General features: G+C 38.7%; 1 protein-coding gene across 2 annotated transcripts; it reads right to left on the reverse strand.

Moving 5' to 3' along the window:
- Positions 1-6,085: 6,085 nt before the first annotated feature.
- On the reverse strand, positions 6,086-16,710 carry ist1 (IST1 factor associated with ESCRT-III). 2 transcript variants are annotated; one of them, XM_079865047.1, is made up of 10 exons: positions 16,558-16,695; positions 15,731-15,827; positions 15,451-15,631; positions 12,723-12,810; positions 12,557-12,640; positions 11,971-12,081; positions 11,700-11,882; positions 10,625-10,735; positions 7,091-7,139; positions 6,086-7,007 (listed from the first exon to the last, which is right to left on the reverse strand). In XM_079865047.1, the coding sequence occupies exons 2-10, from the start codon at positions 15,816-15,818 to the stop codon at positions 6,841-6,843; spliced, it is 1,062 nt and encodes a 353-aa protein (XP_079721173.1). In that variant the 5' UTR covers positions 15,819-15,827; positions 16,558-16,695; the 3' UTR covers positions 6,086-6,840. The 2 variants fall into 2 exon arrangements, with proteins under 2 accessions (XP_079721173.1, XP_079721174.1); XM_079865048.1 differs by lacking the exon at positions 7,091-7,139 and having other exon boundaries at positions 10,615-10,735; positions 16,558-16,710.
- Positions 16,711-19,123: the final 2,413 nt, after the last annotated feature.

The raw sequence follows: 19,123 nt of genomic DNA on the forward strand, positions 1-19,123 counted from the left end.
GGCGTAAACAGAATGAGAACATGGATCCATCATGCCTTGTTACCACTGTGCAGGCTGGTGGTGGTGGTGTAATGGTGTGGGGGATGTTTTCTTAGCACACTTTAGGCCCCTTAGTGCCAATTGGGCAACGTTTAAATGCCACGGCCTACCTGAGCATTGTTTCTGACCATGTCCATCCCTTTATGACCACCATGTACCCATCCTCTGATGGCTACTTCCAGCAGGATAATGTACCATGTCACAAAGCTCGAATCATTTCAAATTGGTTTCTTCAACATGACAATGAGTTCACTGTACTAAAATGGCCCCCACAGTCACCAGATCTCAACCCAATAGAGCATCTTTGGGATGTGGTGGAACGGGAGCTTCGTGCCCTGGATGTGCATCCCACAAATCTCCATCAACTGCAAGATGCTATCCTATCAATATGGGCCAACATTTCTAAAGAATGCTTTCAGCACCTTGTTGAATCAATGCCACGTAGAATTAAGGCAGTTCTGAAGGCGAAAGGGGGTCAAACACAGTATTAGTATGGTGTTCCTAATAATCCTTTAGGTGAGTGTATTCTGTATGCATTGAATAACTGGATGAACGCTGCATTAGGATACAAGAGTCAACAAGTATCATGTTAAAACTACAGAATGAGAACTGCTTGAAATTTTAATTTACTAAATTGAAAAAATTGGGAACAAGACCGAAAGATTGACAGTGTTTAAATGTTACACCTTTACACGTTCAACTAAACAAATCACCTTTGGCTTTGGGTTTCCTCATGGAAACAATGTCTTTGTTTCCATTAGGCAAAGCACACCTTTAATCCTTGGATAGGTGTGTTCCTTGTGTTGTGATAACATTTCCAAATCAACCTGGAAAATCCTTGTTTGTAACAAAATCTGAGGAGGATTTAGAAACAAAAACCCAATCTTCAGAAAACGAAGATGTGTTTACTCGAACCACACGAGCTCTGGCTTCATGTATTCGTCAGCGTTGAGGCGCTGTACTGCACTGCTGCCACACAGACTTTATTTATCACTCCTCCTCAGTATTAAACTTGAAGAAAACGGGATTGGGATCACAGATTGTACAAATTACATTTATATTGAAGATTTAAATGAAGAGTTCAACCAAAATATACAGTTTTGTCTGTCATGTTGCACCAAACTCTCTCTCTCTGTCTCTCTCTCTCTCTCTCTCTCTCTCTCTCTCTCTCTCATCTCACCTCTCTCTCTCTCTCTCTCTCTCTCTCTCACACACACACACACACACACACACACACTCTCTCCCCTTCTCTGTCTCTCTCTATCTCTCACTCTCCCTCTATCTCTCACTCTCCCTCCCTCTCTCTCTCTCTCTCTCTCTCTCTCTCTCTCTCTCTCTCTCACAAACAAACAAATATGCAAAGCCTGTAAACAAAACATGTTGCATAAATTCAGTAACTGCTACCAAGAGAATTTAGTAATTCCAGTAGTAATTTTTATGAACATCATCTTCACTCGTTTGCTCATTAGTGTGTCGTATCAGCACTTATAAGTGATCCTATGTGAAACAGCATGTTAAAGAATAAATGTGTGGTTCAGCTTGGAAACCTCCGCCTGATGTGTGTGTCGTCTCAGAGAACAGCAGGGACAAGAGGGGACGTTTACAGCTGGAACTTTATTTATTTATTTTTTGCCATGTCAGATGTTACAAACCTTTAGAAAATCACATTCGCTGTATACAATATCGCATAATGGCTTTTGACACATTACTTAAATGCAAAAAAAAAAAACCTGATTTATTTTTATGCTTGCTGAAAGTCTCTTCACATCCTGATAAATCACTAAATGAGTTGGTCTAAATGTATATTTATATGTATATATATCATCTGTGGAAGGCGTAGCGCCATAAAATGTTCGTCCAATCATTGCATTCGCTCCCACAAATGACCCAGTTATACTCAAACATGCTGATCCTGCACAACCAACACATGCTTTTCTCTCTCTTAACATTTGTGTTTATAGATCCACCATGATGAAATGTATAACACATGACCCCGTCATTCCTCCATGGCGTCTGCTCTCAGGTTCTGTCAGAAGTGCATCTAAACTTCAGCGAGTGACGGAGTGACGGGACCTGTTACTCTGAGCTGAGGTATTCACTGTGCCTGAGGCGCTGGAGAGTCCTGTTCGCTCATGGGTGAAATGTGTGATGCTCAGGAACCGTGACCTGCTAGACTTCATGATCTGAGGAGAAGATGGACGCCTGAGCGTTCAGACCGCTGACAACTGCGACGCCATCAAATCATTTATGGAGACTTTTAAACAAAGTCCACTGCAACTGTGCCAAATCCAGTCTTTCTGTGAACATAGATGCATGAGAGGTGAACAAGGTGAAGTCTAGAAGTTTATGCTCACCATTATATACAGCAAGACAAGGAATAATCACTTTTATTTCAGTACATTCTACATTTCCAGCAAGCAATAGCCGTCATTTCACCGATATACTCCGGCTATTAGCAACACACTTCTAGACAAAATAACCTTGAATTTGGTATGTCGTTTTTGCGAGATGTGTGATATCCCATCATGTAAGCAAAGTCAGCAGTGATTACAAGGTGTTTGGTTTCATTTCTTCACTCGTTTGGGCGATGGTTTAGACGATTATTACATTTTCACTGAAAGCCCGAATTTTCCCTTGTTTTAGCCTAGACGTCTGGGCTGTGTTTGGACGGCTATTAGACGTCTTTTAGACGTAAAATTGCTTGCTGGGTTATGTTGCGCTCCAGGGGCGGATCTAAGGTCAGTGGATATTCGGGGCTTTAGCCCAAAATAAAATTGGGTATTTGTATTTAAAGGAATTAATTATAAAAGCGATTTAAGGGAATAAAGAAAAAGAAAGGCTTATTGTATTAGTGAAATAATTGTAACTATTTGCAAATAATATTTTATTTTTAAATATGCATTCATTCTCTCTAAATGAATCAAGGAAATGATATCATATTTTAAATTCATCAAAAAGGCAAAATTTTATAAATAAATAAAAGTTGAGTAATTTGCGTCACCGGATACTGTTTCTATTGTAAATAGTTTTAGTTTTTAGGTAGTTTTATTCTATTGTTCTATAATTTCTATTGTAAAACATTCAAATATTAAATGTTTATCTACTTACATTTTACCAGGCATTCATTCATTTCTTTAATCATTTTGACATTGATGAGCTAGACCGCTGAACTTTTAGTCATCCTAACAAACAGAGCGCTGCGTAATGGAGTGCATCAGAACAGCATCAAGAATATCAAATACATTGCAGTGAATCTCTTATTTGCATCTTAAGTTTATTGCCAATAATAATGACAGGTTTTCGAAAGTGTAGAACTCGGTGAGCTCGCGCAAAACACGTCTTCAGCACAGCGACTCATTTAAACGCCTCTGATTGGCCGATGCGTTCAACAGACATGTCTGTGATTGGCTACAATGCTCAACGCTGCAAAAACACGTCGTAAGTTTAATGCAAAGGGGAAAATATAAATACAACTGTATTATGCACTTTTCATGATTAGGTAATCGCGGCATCTGTAATCTTATTCACATTTGTTTTTCTGATTAATTTTTTTTGCTCTATGGTAACAAAATATTCGGGGCTTTAGCCCCCTTAGCCCAGCCCTAGCGCTGCCCCTGTTGCGCTCCATATTATTTTTATTTTTTCAATGCAACAACACATCTAATGTGAATGACTGTATTCCTTTGGTGCTTCCTTCTCTCAGTAAGTTGCCTGTAGTTGAAACTGGGACTGGATTTAAATGCAGCCTGTATCAATGGTTTTGGCATTGGATTATTGTGATTTATTTATGTAAAATTCAGCACAGATATATGTGCAGTCGTCCCTTTTTATTAAAGAAATACAGTTAGAAAAGCTTCAAATGTGACCTGATGTTGCATGAGCACTAAGTTCTCAGTCGCAGCTTGTTGCGCTTGAACTGTATAAACACAGTCTGCTATGTCTGTGAATGTAAAGAAATGCTGCTGTCTATGCTGTTAATGTGAATCAAACAGCAGAAATCTCTCACTGCTCCTGAGAATTTCTTACTTTAATGCTGCTTTAAAATGCTCTGGCGAGGAGAAAAACTAGTACCATCTAATAAATAGGTACTAGTATCTATTGAATAAGTAGTAGCTAATTAATAAGTACTATATCTAATGAATAAGTACTAGTATCTTTAAAAAGGTATAGTACCTAAAGAATAAGCACTAGTAGCAAATGAATAAGTACTAGTACTTAATGGAAAAGATACTAGTATCTAAAAAATAAGTAATAGTAGCATAAAAATAGAGACTTATAAGGATTAAATGTTAAAACGGCTTGCCATAATTGTCTCCCGTGTGTCGTTCTCTCCTCCAAACCTGAGCAGGGGAGATGAAGCTGTCTAAACCGCTCACTATCTAGTGTACGAAAGCCTCGCCTGATCTCTGACTTTGTCACATATGGAGAGATGATAATGATGGCAAACCCTGCCCTTTTAAATATCAGAATGACCCATGTCTCACTGTCTCTCATGTAAGTGGGGATAAAAATAATGCGGTAACACTTTACAATAAGGTTCATTAGTTAACTACCATAAGAATGAACTATCCTTCTACAGCTTTTCATAATTTTAGTTCATATTAATTTGAACATTTACTAATACGTTATTACAATCAAATGTTGTTTTTGTTAACATTAGTTAATGCACTGTGAACTAACATGAACAACTGTATTATTATTATTAACTAACATTAACAAAGATTAATAAATACTGTAACAAATGTATTTCTCATTGTTAGTTCATACATTAACTAGCCTAATGTGAACTAATGAACCTTTTGTAAAGTGTATATAATGCTATACACAAAAATGTCCAAACAAACCAAGGTTTCAGAAGAGGGCATGAAAGGGTATTCATAAAAAAGCATGGATTTGTCAGAATGTTGTACAATTGTGCATTACACATGTATTTTAAGAGGTCTTTATTTATGCAAGTGGTTCATGTGTATTTGTAAGAGCTTTTCCTAATTTTGTGCTAAATTGGTTGTGCTAAATCTGTTTTCTTCAATCGCTTTGCCTCATTTTGACATTCTCTAAACTCTGGGTCTCATTTATAAAATATTGCGTAGAAAGAAACCTTCCTATATTTGATCTAAGATCATATCTATGCGTACACACGTTTTATATACGAGGCCTCACAACTCAAAAACACAGTAACTCACCCAAAACTTTTAATTCGTGCTTTAAAACCAGTTTTTGTGTCAATAAATTGGCAAATGCCACCAAAACTATAGTACAATATAGAATAGAATATGTACATTTGCATTTATTTTTGCAGCAATGTTACATGTAAATAGAAAACCTTTCACGTCATAGGTATTTATGTAATAAATGGATAATTTTGCATGCAACGGCTCACACAATAAAAGCTGTGAAGAGTTTGACAATTTCACTGAGGATCAACTTGTCAGTTTTGATCAGCAAGCCTCGTGTATTTAGTTATTGTGCAAATTCTTTTTGCACACGTGCAATTTGCTTAAATGAATAAGAATTGATGTAAACAAGAAAATACGTTTTCAGAAAAACATCTCAATTGAACCAAAGCAATCGAGGAAAACCTGTTGTATTACTTCACCCTCTAGTGGTGTTAAAGAGTATAAAACAGCTTCTACACATCATATAAACTTCATCACAAGCTTATAAACCATTATATGATATTCATTAATGGAAAAACGTATTACAGCAGTTTAGTAAAGTTCATAGTGATTTTTTTTTTTTTAATCGTATTACTCATTCAGTGAATCTAGGTGAGAAGTCGTAAGGTTATGAGCAAATATACTTTATTACAGAGCATGTTTTCAATGCAAATTAAAATCAGCAAACCTAAACATTGCCAGATTGATATTTAGATGATTTGAAGGGGGGGAGAGACACAAATTAGTGTTATAAGTCAAGGGAAAAAGAAGTCACACAGATATAAAACCACTATACAATCCAATGAATCCTAAGACATTGACACAGATGTAGTCAATTCTTATAAATAAGTCAATAATATATGATGAAACCCCCCACCACGGAGAAGAACGAGCATGTAAATGACTTATTAAATGCGCTGTTCATTGTACAAGCTGTCAGATAGTCACGTGTCCCAGAGAGAGGTGTGGAACGGCAAGGCCACAGTTTAAGAGACGGAAACTAAGGCAAACTCAGTCTAGAAAACACACGGACAAGACTAGCAACAGGAGCGTTATCGACTGGAGAACAAATGAAGAAGGCTGACAGCTGTAACTTCTCAAATCAGCCACAAATAAACAGCATTGAACTACGTCACCAGAAACTTTAGGACAAGGAGATGATAATTAAACATCACGGCCTCCTCAATAACAAAAACGCTGAGTCACTTCGCCAAACAACTGATATGCACTGACAGCCCATGATATCACAGGCTTATGCGGGTTCACAGGCATTCAAAAGAGTTACACAACTCTGGGTGTAAATAATGGCAACAGGTTATTCCTGCTTTTACCAAGAGGAGTCATAGTGATTTACTGGGGAGAAAAGTTAGACGCTGTTTGCTAAACAGGGGGAAGCTAACAGACACGACGTGTCAGAGATGCGTTTCTCATCTAAATGATGCAGTGGTTTACACTATAGATGATTACGTTTAAGCTGTCAGCAAAGTGCTCATAAAAAGGTAGGCTAGTAGTCCGTCTGTGTACTGAATCCCATCCTTCATTGTGTTAGGTAAGAAATATTATATTACACCTCCACCAGAAGATCTGAGAGTGTGAAAACATTGAATTATTCGTGTGAGGACGATCTTCTGACTCCCAGATGCGCTTAGGTCTTCTTCTTGAGCTCCTCGAAGCGTCGTGACAGGTCGTCAAAGTCGATGTCTTCCGACGTGTTGGCGTTCGCTCCGAAGGACGAGGCTGGGAGTGTGTTGGGAACAGACGGGAGCTCGGGAAGGTTTGTGTTGTCATAGACCTGACCAGACGGGGACGGGCCTAGAGACAAAACACAGCTTTCAGAAACAGGATTATCAGAATGAGAGCGGGAAAAATAAATCACATTGGGATAGAGCACATACCTGGGATGACCTGGGAAGAATCAAAGGGTTTGACTGACAAATCATCGATCTTAAAAAACACATGAAACCGGTTAACAAACAAATAATCAATAACTGCTATACTCATAACTATGAAGAGTCAGTATTAATGTGGCATTATTAGTGTAAAACAATCCAACAGACCCGTAGTGAACTGAACCCTGGAGTGAACATGGACACCTCATTTAGAAAGACAAATACAAGGATCCGGAATATCAACATACTGCAATTTGCAAGATGTTATGTTCACTTATTTGTAAAACATGCATATGCACAATAAAAATGTCCTAAATGCATGCTTTTAAAGAGCAGACTTTTGTTTTTGTAATCAGGTTCTCAAAAATTATATAAAACTTGGATTTAGATGCATCAACCAATATATCGGTTATCTATGGAAGTTTGTTTTCCGCCACAGAATAAAACATTTTAAAAGATAATTGTGACTTTTTATCTCACAATTGAGAGTTTACATCTCGCAATTCTGACTTTATTTCTCAGAATTGTGTGATATGAAGTCCCCAAATGCGAGTTATAAAGTCAGAAAGAGTTTTTATCTAACAATTCTGACTATAACACAATTGAGACTTTATAATCACACAATTCTGAGATAAAAATTCAAATACAGTTAAAACTTCGCAATTACCTTTTTTATTTTTTTATTCAGTGGCGGAAACAAGCTTCCATAGTTATCGGCTTTCAAATATAAAGAACTATCAGCCAAAATGTTCATATCAGTGCATCCATAGTATATGAGAGCAAAATATTAGTATGCATGCTCTTCAGTCGTATTTATAAGCACATTACTGCCTTTATAATTCCCGATTTATAAATTGCTCACTTTAGACGTAGGATGAAATCCAAGTTATGATCAAATGCACTTTATAAATGAGGCCCCTGTTTGTCAGTCCGGTTGTTAGTGGAAAGGTTTCCTGTAAACATCTCAAGCACACTGGAGGAGTTTCTGAGGTAAATGCTTCAAGGTCAAGGTCTCAAACAGCAAATTCAGAAGAAAAAATCATTGTTGTTTTGTATAAAGGCAATAAAACATGTTAAGTGACATTTTCACTACATATTTCCCCTCAATTATAACAACAATAGGCTTCATTTTCTTTATGCAAAATACAAATGTTTTTTCCTTTTCATTTTGAGTTGACATATGAGCTGTTCTTAGTAGCCCTTGTGAGAATGAGATTCAGCTTTTTTTGTGTTTATGACTCGCATACAGCGTATGGCTACTTAAATACTTAAAAAGCATTTACCCAGAAACACAGCAAAAAAAAAAAAGCCAAAGACTTGCGCTGGAGAGATCAGAAGTCAGTGTTTTGGACCTGTAGCACATGCCTGTGTGAGACCAGAGGCCGGTTGATCCAGCTGGACATACAGACCGGTTGTAAGACTAGGCTGGACGGAAAATGAGTAGAAAACGCCTCTTCTCCATGTTAATCCGAGTGTTTGTCCTAACCAGCCGCGATGGCGTCGATTCTATTTTAGAAACGGTTTCTATTTTTCTGCGACGTCGCGCTGGAACAACAAACACAAAGTGTGGCGATGATGATCTCAGGTGCTGTTTATGTGCTTTATTTAATGTTAAAAGCGTGTAATATGACTTTGAATATCATTTAGTGCTCCAGCTTTGAAGCTGTAAAAGCAACAATGGATAATTCACCTCAGATCTTGAAATTAAACAAATGGAAACAAGAACGTTCAAACTGTGAACAAACAAGTGTATTCTTTGACAAAGATTGTTTTAGCAACTCAGCCTATGTATTTGAATGTTTAAATTATCCATTTTCTTGCGAGTGCCGTCAAGATTACACTCTGGTGCTGTGCACTCGCCGCGAGACTCCGCCCACACGCTGTTCTGATTGGCTGTTCTGATTGATTGATTTGGATGGATCTCGCAGCCGCGTCGCGTCTAGTGTGGACAGACAAATTATTTGTCGCTGGAATGTAAGACTAGCAGTTTATGCAACTGGACCCAGTTCTTTATTTTTATCAAAGTTTGCAACCATTGTGAATGGCGTCTTGAATATAACCGAATGTGTCGGTGTGAACCACAGACTGTATAAAAAGATGGACGACGCACCTTCACTCTCTTCCATTGGTGAAAAGTGAAGTCGCCAAAGTCCCAATAAGCTCAAAAGCCGCCAAAACGAACACTTCAACTTACATCAGCGTGATAAAAATGACAGAAAAACATAATTGGAAAAATGATTTTGAAGTGTAATTTGGTTGTTTAGTTTGCCTCGCGTCCCATTAGACTTCATGGAGAGGCAGGGTTTATGAGCTTTAGAGCTGTCCCGCCCATCCGTAAAACCCCACTGGACCTCTAGGTTGAAAAATCGTCAATGCAGGTGAATGGGAGAAAATAATTATTTTCTGGTCCCGTTTGAATTGTGCCATGAATGTGAACACATGTTGTCTGTGAATTTTTTATATAACTTTTTGTGTAAAGAATGCTACAATTTAGCGTGTAGAAGTTTGATACGGTTAGACTTTGTGTGAGAGCACTTTGTGGACTACAACTCTTCGCTGCTTTCGACGCGTTTGAAACGTCACCACCACTCGCACACGGACACTAGCTCACGGATCCCGCTAAACATGGCTGTGTCTTTGGTGCACTTCACCGCCTTCTTTCAGGGAGAGGACAAAATCGTTGAGGTAGGCGAAAACCACGGGTAAGTCAACTTTATGGGGTGACGTCACATAGGCGACATGTAGTCTTTCTCGTTATGTCTTTTCCACAACTGCTAGCCAAAGAATCATACCATATACTGTCAAACTCGTAACATGAAAGATTATATAAAAAATTCACAGACAACATATGTTCACATTCATGGCACAATTCAAACGGTACCAGAAAATAATTATTTTCTCCCATTCACTTGCATTGACGATTTTTCAACCTAGAGGTCCACTTGGGGTTAGCGGAAGGGGCGGGACTTACCAGCTCTATACTGGGACCAGCCACCGGGGGGCGATCGAGACTCTGGGTTTATGAGCTATACTGGGACCAGCCACCGGGGGGCGATCGAGACTCTGGGTTTATGAGCTATACTGGGACCAACCACCGGGGGGCGATCGAGACTCTGGGTTTATGAGCTATACTGGGACCAGCCACCGGGGGGTGATCAAGACTCTGGGTTTATGAGCTATACTGGGACCAACCACCGGGGGGCGATCGAGACTCTGGGTTTATGAGCTATACTGGGACCAACCACCGGGGGGCGATCGAGACGCTTCGGCTTCACTTTTCAGGACTTGTGCGACACGCTTGTTGTGGACGTGTATCGTCTACGCCTGGTCCCTACGCCTACTCGGTGCAACAGGTGTAAATGTTTACTGGAACGCTAGATGTAGCCCAGCGTAGATCTTACACAACCTTTTTAGGTCCAGCTGGTGCAACCGGACTGACAACAGAGCGGGACATGATGTGAACTGTAATAAACTGCTCTTCCCTTCGAGGTGAACAGGTCGTCTCCGTCTTTCTGAAGGGGTGCGATCACTTGAACTTACAGACTCATAGGTGGGGGGGCAGCTGGGCAGTTGTGGAGGCAGCCCTCCTCTCGCTGGAGGCTGGAAGTTGCTAAAGCCATCATAGGTGCCAACGGGACCGTTAAAAGCCTCCTGGAGGGGGAGATGATGTGAATCTGATTTTTTCAGCTTAACAGACAGATTTTTTTTTAGGTTGATCAAGTAGAGCTGCTCGATTAATCATTAAAAGATCACGATCTTGATTCAAACACATACGGGATCTTATTCCTAAACGACAATGATTCACTATGTCTGTTAAACCTAAACAAGAACGATCACAGCGAACATTCAGATCTGTGTTCTGAGCCAGAGAGACAGTCTTTTCAATCACACAGATTCAGTCTTAGCAGATTTCCTGACAACATGCAAAAGACAGCTGAAAACTCATCTCTTCCGTGAGCACTGGACCTCATAAGAAAAAATATATTTCCTTTTCCTTGAATCCCTCCCTTATGCTACTCTAAGCAATGCCTGAAACATTGTATTTTGAGCACTTCTTGCGTTGTTTGCCTCTTCATGATGACTCGCTTGCTGTATTCCTCATTTGTAAATCGCTTTGGATAGAGGCGTCTGCTAAATGACTAAATGTAAATGTCTTACAATCATTCATATTATCAGAAGAACTGGGATAAAACTTTATAGTTCGGATATAAACACGGTGATCAAAATAGAGTAAATCACCTTTTTGAAATGAACTTGACACTTCAAATAAAGACGGTATCAATTATAACATTACACCAGTAGGTGGCGCCAGGTGACTTAAAACTTTTATTTGTCATTGAATTATTAATTCAAGAGACTCGTTCAAAAACGCTGATTCGTCCAGTAATGAAAACAAGTGAAGTGTTGATGAGTGAGTCGTTGAATTATTCACTCAACCTGATTGAAAAATGTTATGTTTCAACAATCAACATTTTGTCAGAACCTCTAATAAATTACCATGTTATCTTGTTTAGTTGTCTATTCAGAACGGTGTGAGAATCGTGATATCTACTTTAATCCCGAATCATGCAGCTCTATGGTCACGTGAAATTAGCCAGTTAGATGTTTGTCTTACAGCTCCTTTGGCCGCTGGGTAGTTGAAAGCTGTGGGCATTGGCATCGGCATTGGCATGGGCATGGGCATGCCAACAGCAGGAGCAGTAAACCCTCCTCCTCCTCCTCCTCCTCCTCCTCCTGGCTTTCTGAAGTCACTGTTCACGTCGATCAGATCGGCCTCTTCCCCCGGACACACCTCTGGCTGTGAATGTTACACATGCAGAACGTTTGAAACAAGTGCTGCTTATAGAGATTATCTAGTTGGAAAGGAAGAGGAAATTGATTCCTACCCGAACCATGGCATCCGGTTCATAGGGAACGTTGTAGTTTTTGGCGATCTCAATGAGGTAGCGCTCCACCAAAATCTTGGGAGGGGCCTCCACGCTCAACTTGTGCATGAGCTACAGAAAGATAGCCCAATGTGAAAATACAACAGCTTAAAAGCCCATCCCTTAAATATCTATGATGTTCGGTATATGGCTTGGCTTCTCCATCAATTTAAGATTAGGGAATTTTCCGTCTACCAAGTAAAAGTCGTATCTCTGACTGCTTAAGGCTGGAATTTGAACAAATTTTAAGTTTTTACTGTTGTTTATGTGTCTATGTGGTGTTTTTAATCTGCTTTAAGACAAACCATGTGTAAGTTCATAAGTCGACACCATTGCTGAGTATTTCCTCCTTAAAACTGCAGTGAACCAAAGACAGTCTCAAAAACACGCTTTGAAATCGCTGGTGTTTCTGACGTCACAAACTACTTCAGATCAACGTGTGATCGTCAACCAGTGGATCTCTGAGCTGAGTGAGTGAGTGGAGGCGGGGCTCATTTGCATATTCATAGAATGCCCGCCACCTGTATTCAAACATGCTTCATCATACCCTATCATTAACTGTTCCAATCTGGTTTGTCCTACATAGCTTTCCATACTCTTTGCTGTATTTGGCACACAGCTGATCGGAAACCTGTGAAAAAGGGAAAAAAGACATGAATGATCCATACTCGATCTCCAGAAATAGATTTAAGACAGACACAATTTCCACCCACAATCTTCAGTTCCGCCACTTCTGATTGCAGTCGAGGAGCCGCCCAGATGAGTGTGGAAACGGCTTCTTGTAGACCAGGGTCCAGTTCCCTTAAAGAGAGGATGGTGAAGTTGAAGAACATGGAGCATCCGAAATCACACACTTCCCTTCGATACAGCCGGCGGGAAACAGTATGTGACAAAAGAGGCTAGTAGAGCTGCACGATTGATCTTTAAAAGATCGCAATCTCGATTCAAACACCCACGTGATCTTACTCCTAAATTACAGCGATTCTTCTGACTATTAAACCTTTGACCAGAACGATCACAGCGAACATTCAGATCTGTGTTCATGATATGATATGAAATGTTCATTCAGATTCATGATATGAAACAGCTTCACAAACAGCACTTTCAATCACACAGTATCATTATTTCTGTCTTTTAAATATTCATATTATCACAGAAGAACTGGGATAAAAGTTTATAGTTCAGATATAAACACTGATGTCCACGGTAGCGATCAAAATAGAGGAAATCACCTTTCGAAAGTAACTTAACACTTCAAATAACAATTGTATCAATTACAGTGTTACACCAGTAGGTGGCGACAAGTGACTTAAAAATGTTTACTGAATCATTCATTCAAGAGATTTGTTCAAAAACGCTGATTCATCCAGTAATGAAACAAGTGATGTATCCATGTCATTGAATCATTCACTCAACCTGATTAAAACATTCAAATTAATTTAATATTTTTTAATAGAATGCAGCATTTAACATTTTTTCATCAATTATATCGTTACACCAGTAGGTGGCGACAAGTGACTGTATTTTTCACAGAGTCATTCATTCAAGAGATTCGTTCAAAAATGCAGATTCATCTAGTAATGTAGTGGTTCCCAAACTGGGGTACGCAAACAAAATACTGAGTTTTACCTTTCATTTAATTCTACCCCACGTTAAAATAAAAATTAAAACCGAATATGTATTTCTAACTGGCAAAATGCCATAAATACATGACATCCAATCAAATTACCTCATCTTTTGTTGTGAAAACTGACTGCATCCACACAAGCACATGATAGGCTGCGTGCAGATATACTTGTCTAAGCAAATCTTGCTACATTACTGCCGTTCTTGACAATGCACCTTTGTAAAAGTAGGAGTTTAGCACTTACTAGCACCAACAAATATAGACACAGAGAGATCGATTTAAGACTCAAAATCTCTTCAATACAAAAACATACCCTGTTCGAGTTCTAGTATTTAATGTTGATCATATATTATACGGGCAAGAAAGCAATTGTTCCCAAATATCCACACGATTGCAAACGTGTCATTGATTATTATACAACAGGTCAACAAACAAAAGTAATGGAACAAGTTAAGAGTCATTGAATCATTCATTCAACCTGTTTCTTTAAATAACTCAAATTAATTAGGTTTTAATAGACTTAAGTAATTCACATTTATATAATTATACTTTTATATTTGAAACATTTAAAGGGTACATAACATGCACAGTTTCACCTAATCTCATGTTAATCTTGAGTACCTATAGAGTAGTAGTGCATCCTTAATATCTCAAAAAAGTGTTTAGTTTTATTAAATTTATAAAAGAAAAATACAGCTTTCCGATTCTCTCCGGAAAAAGCCGAGGTCCTGGAGGCGGAGCTATAGTCAAGCGTAGCTGCTAGCTTTCCAGCAAAAGACAGAAATCTGATCCAGTTGTACTTACATGAATGGGGTCTTTTATCACTGGGACCACTCCACGTTTTAATAGCAAACGATTTGCAAATCCAGCGTCGACCTGAGCCTTGTTAATAAAACATTCGTCACTGAAATGGCCAGAACACACAACCGCACTTCCTACACTCCGTTGCTGCCCCGGAAAAACAAACTGCATCCACTGTTCCTGTAACACTGGGTTCTTTGGAAAACTGAACACGGTAAGCTTTCCCTCACATCCAAAAACACACTTTTTTGGAGACATTCTTGAACAAATCCTATGCAGCGCTGCCGATGATTTCCTGTTGAAGCGCGTTGATGTGCGCGGTCTCACTCTCCTCTGGTCGACGTGCTCGCGGGCGCGCTTTTCCAAGAGAAATGCTCATATAAGGAGTTCCACTCTGGTCTACGTCATTAAATTCACGGTCGAAAAAAAAACCAGCCGAAACTTGTACCAACCCGGAAGTAAGATTTTCAGCACAGAAATTCTCCGTTATTCGTCCAAAATATTTTTTTAAAACTTTGCCCATGTTTAACATGAGAATCCATCTCTTTAACACTGTAAACAACTCTGAAAACATGAAACACCATGGTACCCCCCCTTTAAAGATTGCATCAATTACATTGTTACACCAGTAGGTGGCGACAAGTGACTGTTTTTTATCATGTATTTATCATTAAATCATTCAAGAGATTTGTTCAAAAACACTGATTCATCCAGCAATGAAAAAAGTGAGTGATCATTGAATCATTCACTTAACCCAATAAAAAAAAAAAAAAAAAATGAATGAAATATTTTTTACGATATTTTGTTTATTTGTCTATTCAGATTCGTGGGAGAATCACGATCTCTATTTAAAAAAAAAAAAAAAAATGGGATTCTCAAATTATCCTGAATCGTGCAGCTCTACCGTGAAGTAATTAGGCCTACTTATTCAAAATATGTACCTACTCAAGATTTCGGACGCAGCCCATGAGCATGAAGTCACATTTAATGAGCAAAAAAAAAAGGTTACTCACTTCATGGACTGTATTAGGCCAAATCGGGTGAGCAGCAAATCACAGTATAGCTCCAGGATCTCCATGGCCTCCACCAGATAGTCCTCCCTGATGATGTGCTCCACCCGGATTCTCGCACGCTCATCTTTCCCCGCTGACAAGTAGTCTGCAATCTCCTTGCGAGCCTTCTGGGCTAATTCGGCTAATTCAGAGCAAACAGATTCAAAGCAATTAGATGAACTCAGGCCCATCCAAAAACAACCGTCTAAAATATGTGCAACTTGTAGACAACCAAACTTACTTTTCTTCTTCTCAAGAAGTTTGAGGCGGTTAATGACAAGCCTGAGATTGACACGGAGTCTCTCGGATTTGAACCCTCCACCAAGCATGATGGGGCTCTGTGGAAGCAAATATCAGGTTAAAAGGACAGAAAGGACTCAGATTGAAGGTCTTATTGTATCCCACGTGTTATTGAAGCTATAGATGTTGGAGATACGCCTCCTGTTTGGCGAGTGACGTCACTGACCCGTCATGACGTCACTGTCATAACAAGACAACAGCACAGTTCAGCTATTAGAAACCTGATCGTTTTAGATAAAAGTAGTCCCTTATGTTACACATGTCAAAAATAGCATTAGCAGTACTATGGTATCCGATCAAAACAACGTGGTTCGGTTTCATATACTTTTGTACTGAATGATTACGGTATTTACAAGTAACGTTACTACAAAGAATACCAAAGTACATGTCAAAAAATATATTAATAATCTAGCACTTTTTTTTTAGTTGGTTACACGCTAATCTGTTTAAAAAAACATTGGCTAATTTGTCACTTAGATTCCCTTAGGTATGCTAACTAGTATGAGTCATAACAATAAGCCAAAACAAGTGGCAAAAAACTGTCTATCTGATTACCAGTCACTTGTTAATATTATTATGGATCGATTTGATGCATCTAGAACGCATAAATAATATTTTAAACCGTTAGAAATCTGATTGTTCAAACCAGGAAGAAACTCGATTAGCGGCTAAAAGAGCTAATTCAGTAAACAAAACCTACAGACATTGACAAATCATCATAAATGCCCAATAAAACGGTAACTAAGATATAACAAACGCCATATTTACCTGTAAATTCCTCTTCGGACGCGGACAGTAAGTCTGTTTCGTTACAATCGTTGGGCGACTGCTCGATTATCATTCACTTCCGCATTGGACGTGACTTCAGTCATGACGCTATACGTCACGTGGTCGGCAGCGCTTGTGATGGGAAACCCCCGTCACTCGGGTGGACAAATCACATGTCTTTAATGATGTCATGTTTATGATATTACATGACAAGGTAGAATATCAGGCTGGCAAGCCGATTTTTTTTTTTTTTTTTGCGCCAAATGATAGACCAGACTGTGTAGTGAAAACACTGTTGGGTTGTGAATGGAGAATAGTGAGTGAATGGTGAAATATGATAAATACTGTTTATCTGTATCATTGTTCCTGCAAAGATTCTAATGTACCATGACATGATGGTTCCTACCTAACACTGTTCATCCTGTTACTGTAATATGATCGGCTAAGTGAAATATTATGTTTTTGTTTTGTTTTGTTTTTCAGGCCTTATCTGACAATTTGCTTTTCTATTAAGCAAGTAGAGCTGTGTAACATGGACGCCTCTCCTTCTTTCGCACGGCTGTCGTCTTTTGGAGAAACTGAGAAAAGCAGCTTTCATTTACAGTCACCAAGACATCAAAACAGACATTATTTAAAAAAAAAATATTATGGAATATTGCAGTGTTTATTGTAATTATAAATGTAAATCATTGTTATTGCTTTTTTAAAGGCAGGGTAGGTAGGATTTTTCTAAAAAAAAACATTCCAAATTTGTTTAAACTGTCTTTATATACCAATATATAATTAAAATGTAAGTACTCTGAAAAAGAGAGAATAAAAATCGAGTGTCTGTAGACCTCTCACGACTGTTGTAAACACAGCTCATTATTTCCATTCACTCCACCCCCTCCCTTCTGAGCTCCTTCCAAAGCCACGCCCCCAAAACACATGAACGCGCGACGCCAAACGCTCAGGCTCAGCTGAAGACGCATTTATTATTTACCTGAGACGAGTGGAGAGGAAGGAGCGCAGTGCATGCAGTGACATCATGTCAGAATCACATGTAATAAAATACCTAACTTTATCACTATAAATATAAACAAATAAGATTTCTTTTAGTACTCACTATCAAGCTAGCATATCGATACTGGTAAAGTTTAAAATATAGGCTACTTTGTTTGATTCGGTAACGAGCTATATTTATAGGTAACGAGCTATATTTATAAGGCAAAGCTAAAAACAGGTTGCATTGATACACGTTTTTCCATTACCATCAGTTACACTGTGATGAAGGTGAATTTAGTGTAAGATTCATAACATATACGGTGTTTTGCGAGTTTCCATGATGAAAACATTGTTGACTCTGAGGACTACACTCCGGAGACAAGTACCGCTTCGTCGGTTCGAGGACAGGTCCGGGGTCGAGGGCGAAGCAGAGGAGGTCGTTCAGGGTCCGAGGAAGTAGTTTTTGCCTTGTTTGCCTTCGCTGACTGCATATGCAGGTGCTTTGAATTTTGAATGCTCTTTCTCTGCCATAATTTTACTCTTCGTAGGTTCCTCGCCTCTCTTGCACTCCTCAAATCAAACGGGTGCGCGCGCATATGGGCAGATCTTGTAGCAACAGGGGTGGTAGCCATGGTTGCGAGAGTGAGTGACAGTCGCCCAAACCAATCAATTGTTTCGTCCCGAATGGAAATAATGAGCTGTGTTTATCGCAGATTAAAAGATCTACAGTCACTCGATTTTTATACTCTCTTTTTCAGAGCACTTACATTTTAATTATGTATTGGTATATAAAGACAATTTAAACAAATTTGAAAAAAAGTTTTTTATAAAAATCCTACCTACCCTACCTTTAATTCTTGAATCAAAATAACCTCTCCCTCTTGCAGCAACATCTCTTCTGATGACGTGTTTACTGGCGTGAGGGCGGAGCAACCTGTCACTCACATGAGATCCGCCAAAAGCAAAACACAACCATCCAATCAATTCCCCACAGACAAAACCAAGCCCCGCCCACATTTGTATATATTTCGAGAAGCTGGTTATAATAGGATATATAAACTCGGATATAATAGGGAAGAAAAGGCAACCTATTTTTCATGCTGACACAACAATACACACAAACGTAACGTATAAAAAATTTAAATACATAAGAACATGAATTCTAACACAATGTCTTAAAGGAACTGAAAGTGGATAGAGATTTATTCTAAAATTCGAATTTTAGCGGTATCTTTTTTGAGCCTTTTCATCTCCATCCATCCATTCTCTGAACCGCTTTTCCTTCCTATAAGGGATGCTAGGCTGCACAAATAATTGAAATAAAACTGAAATAGCAATATATATTATCAGATTAAGATAATCAAATCAAAGGCTGTGATTGAATTAAAGAAGTTTACAGCATTTCACCAATATTCCACAAAAATAAAAGCTTGAGAGTTTGAATGTTTCAAATTAATAATTGACAACATATTTAAATATGTATTGTAGCTTGGTTCTTGTCAAGAGTGAACAAGTGTAAACACCATTAAAAGGACTATGTATTTCTATTAGCAATAAAGCAATAATAATCATCATCACAAAA

This window comes from Squalius cephalus (assembly GCF_949319135.1).
Source record: "Squalius cephalus genome assembly, chromosome: 3".
Classification (NCBI taxonomy): domain Eukaryota; kingdom Metazoa; phylum Chordata; class Actinopteri; order Cypriniformes; family Leuciscidae; genus Squalius; species Squalius cephalus.

Excerpts from the sequence above, each read along its gene's own strand:
- ist1 (XM_079865047.1), bottom strand. The coding sequence starts at position 15,818 with ATGCTTGGTGGAGGGTTCAAATCCGAGAGACTCCGTGTCAATCTCAGG. Across the intron at positions 12,811-15,450 it reads GGCCTAATACAGTCCATGAA|GGAACTGGACCCTGGTCTAC; the intron begins GTGAGTAACCTT and ends CCTCTCTTTAAG. Across the intron at positions 11,883-11,970 it reads AACCGGATGCCATGGTTCGG|CCAGAGGTGTGTCCGGGGGA; the intron begins GTAGGAATCAAT and ends TAACATTCACAG.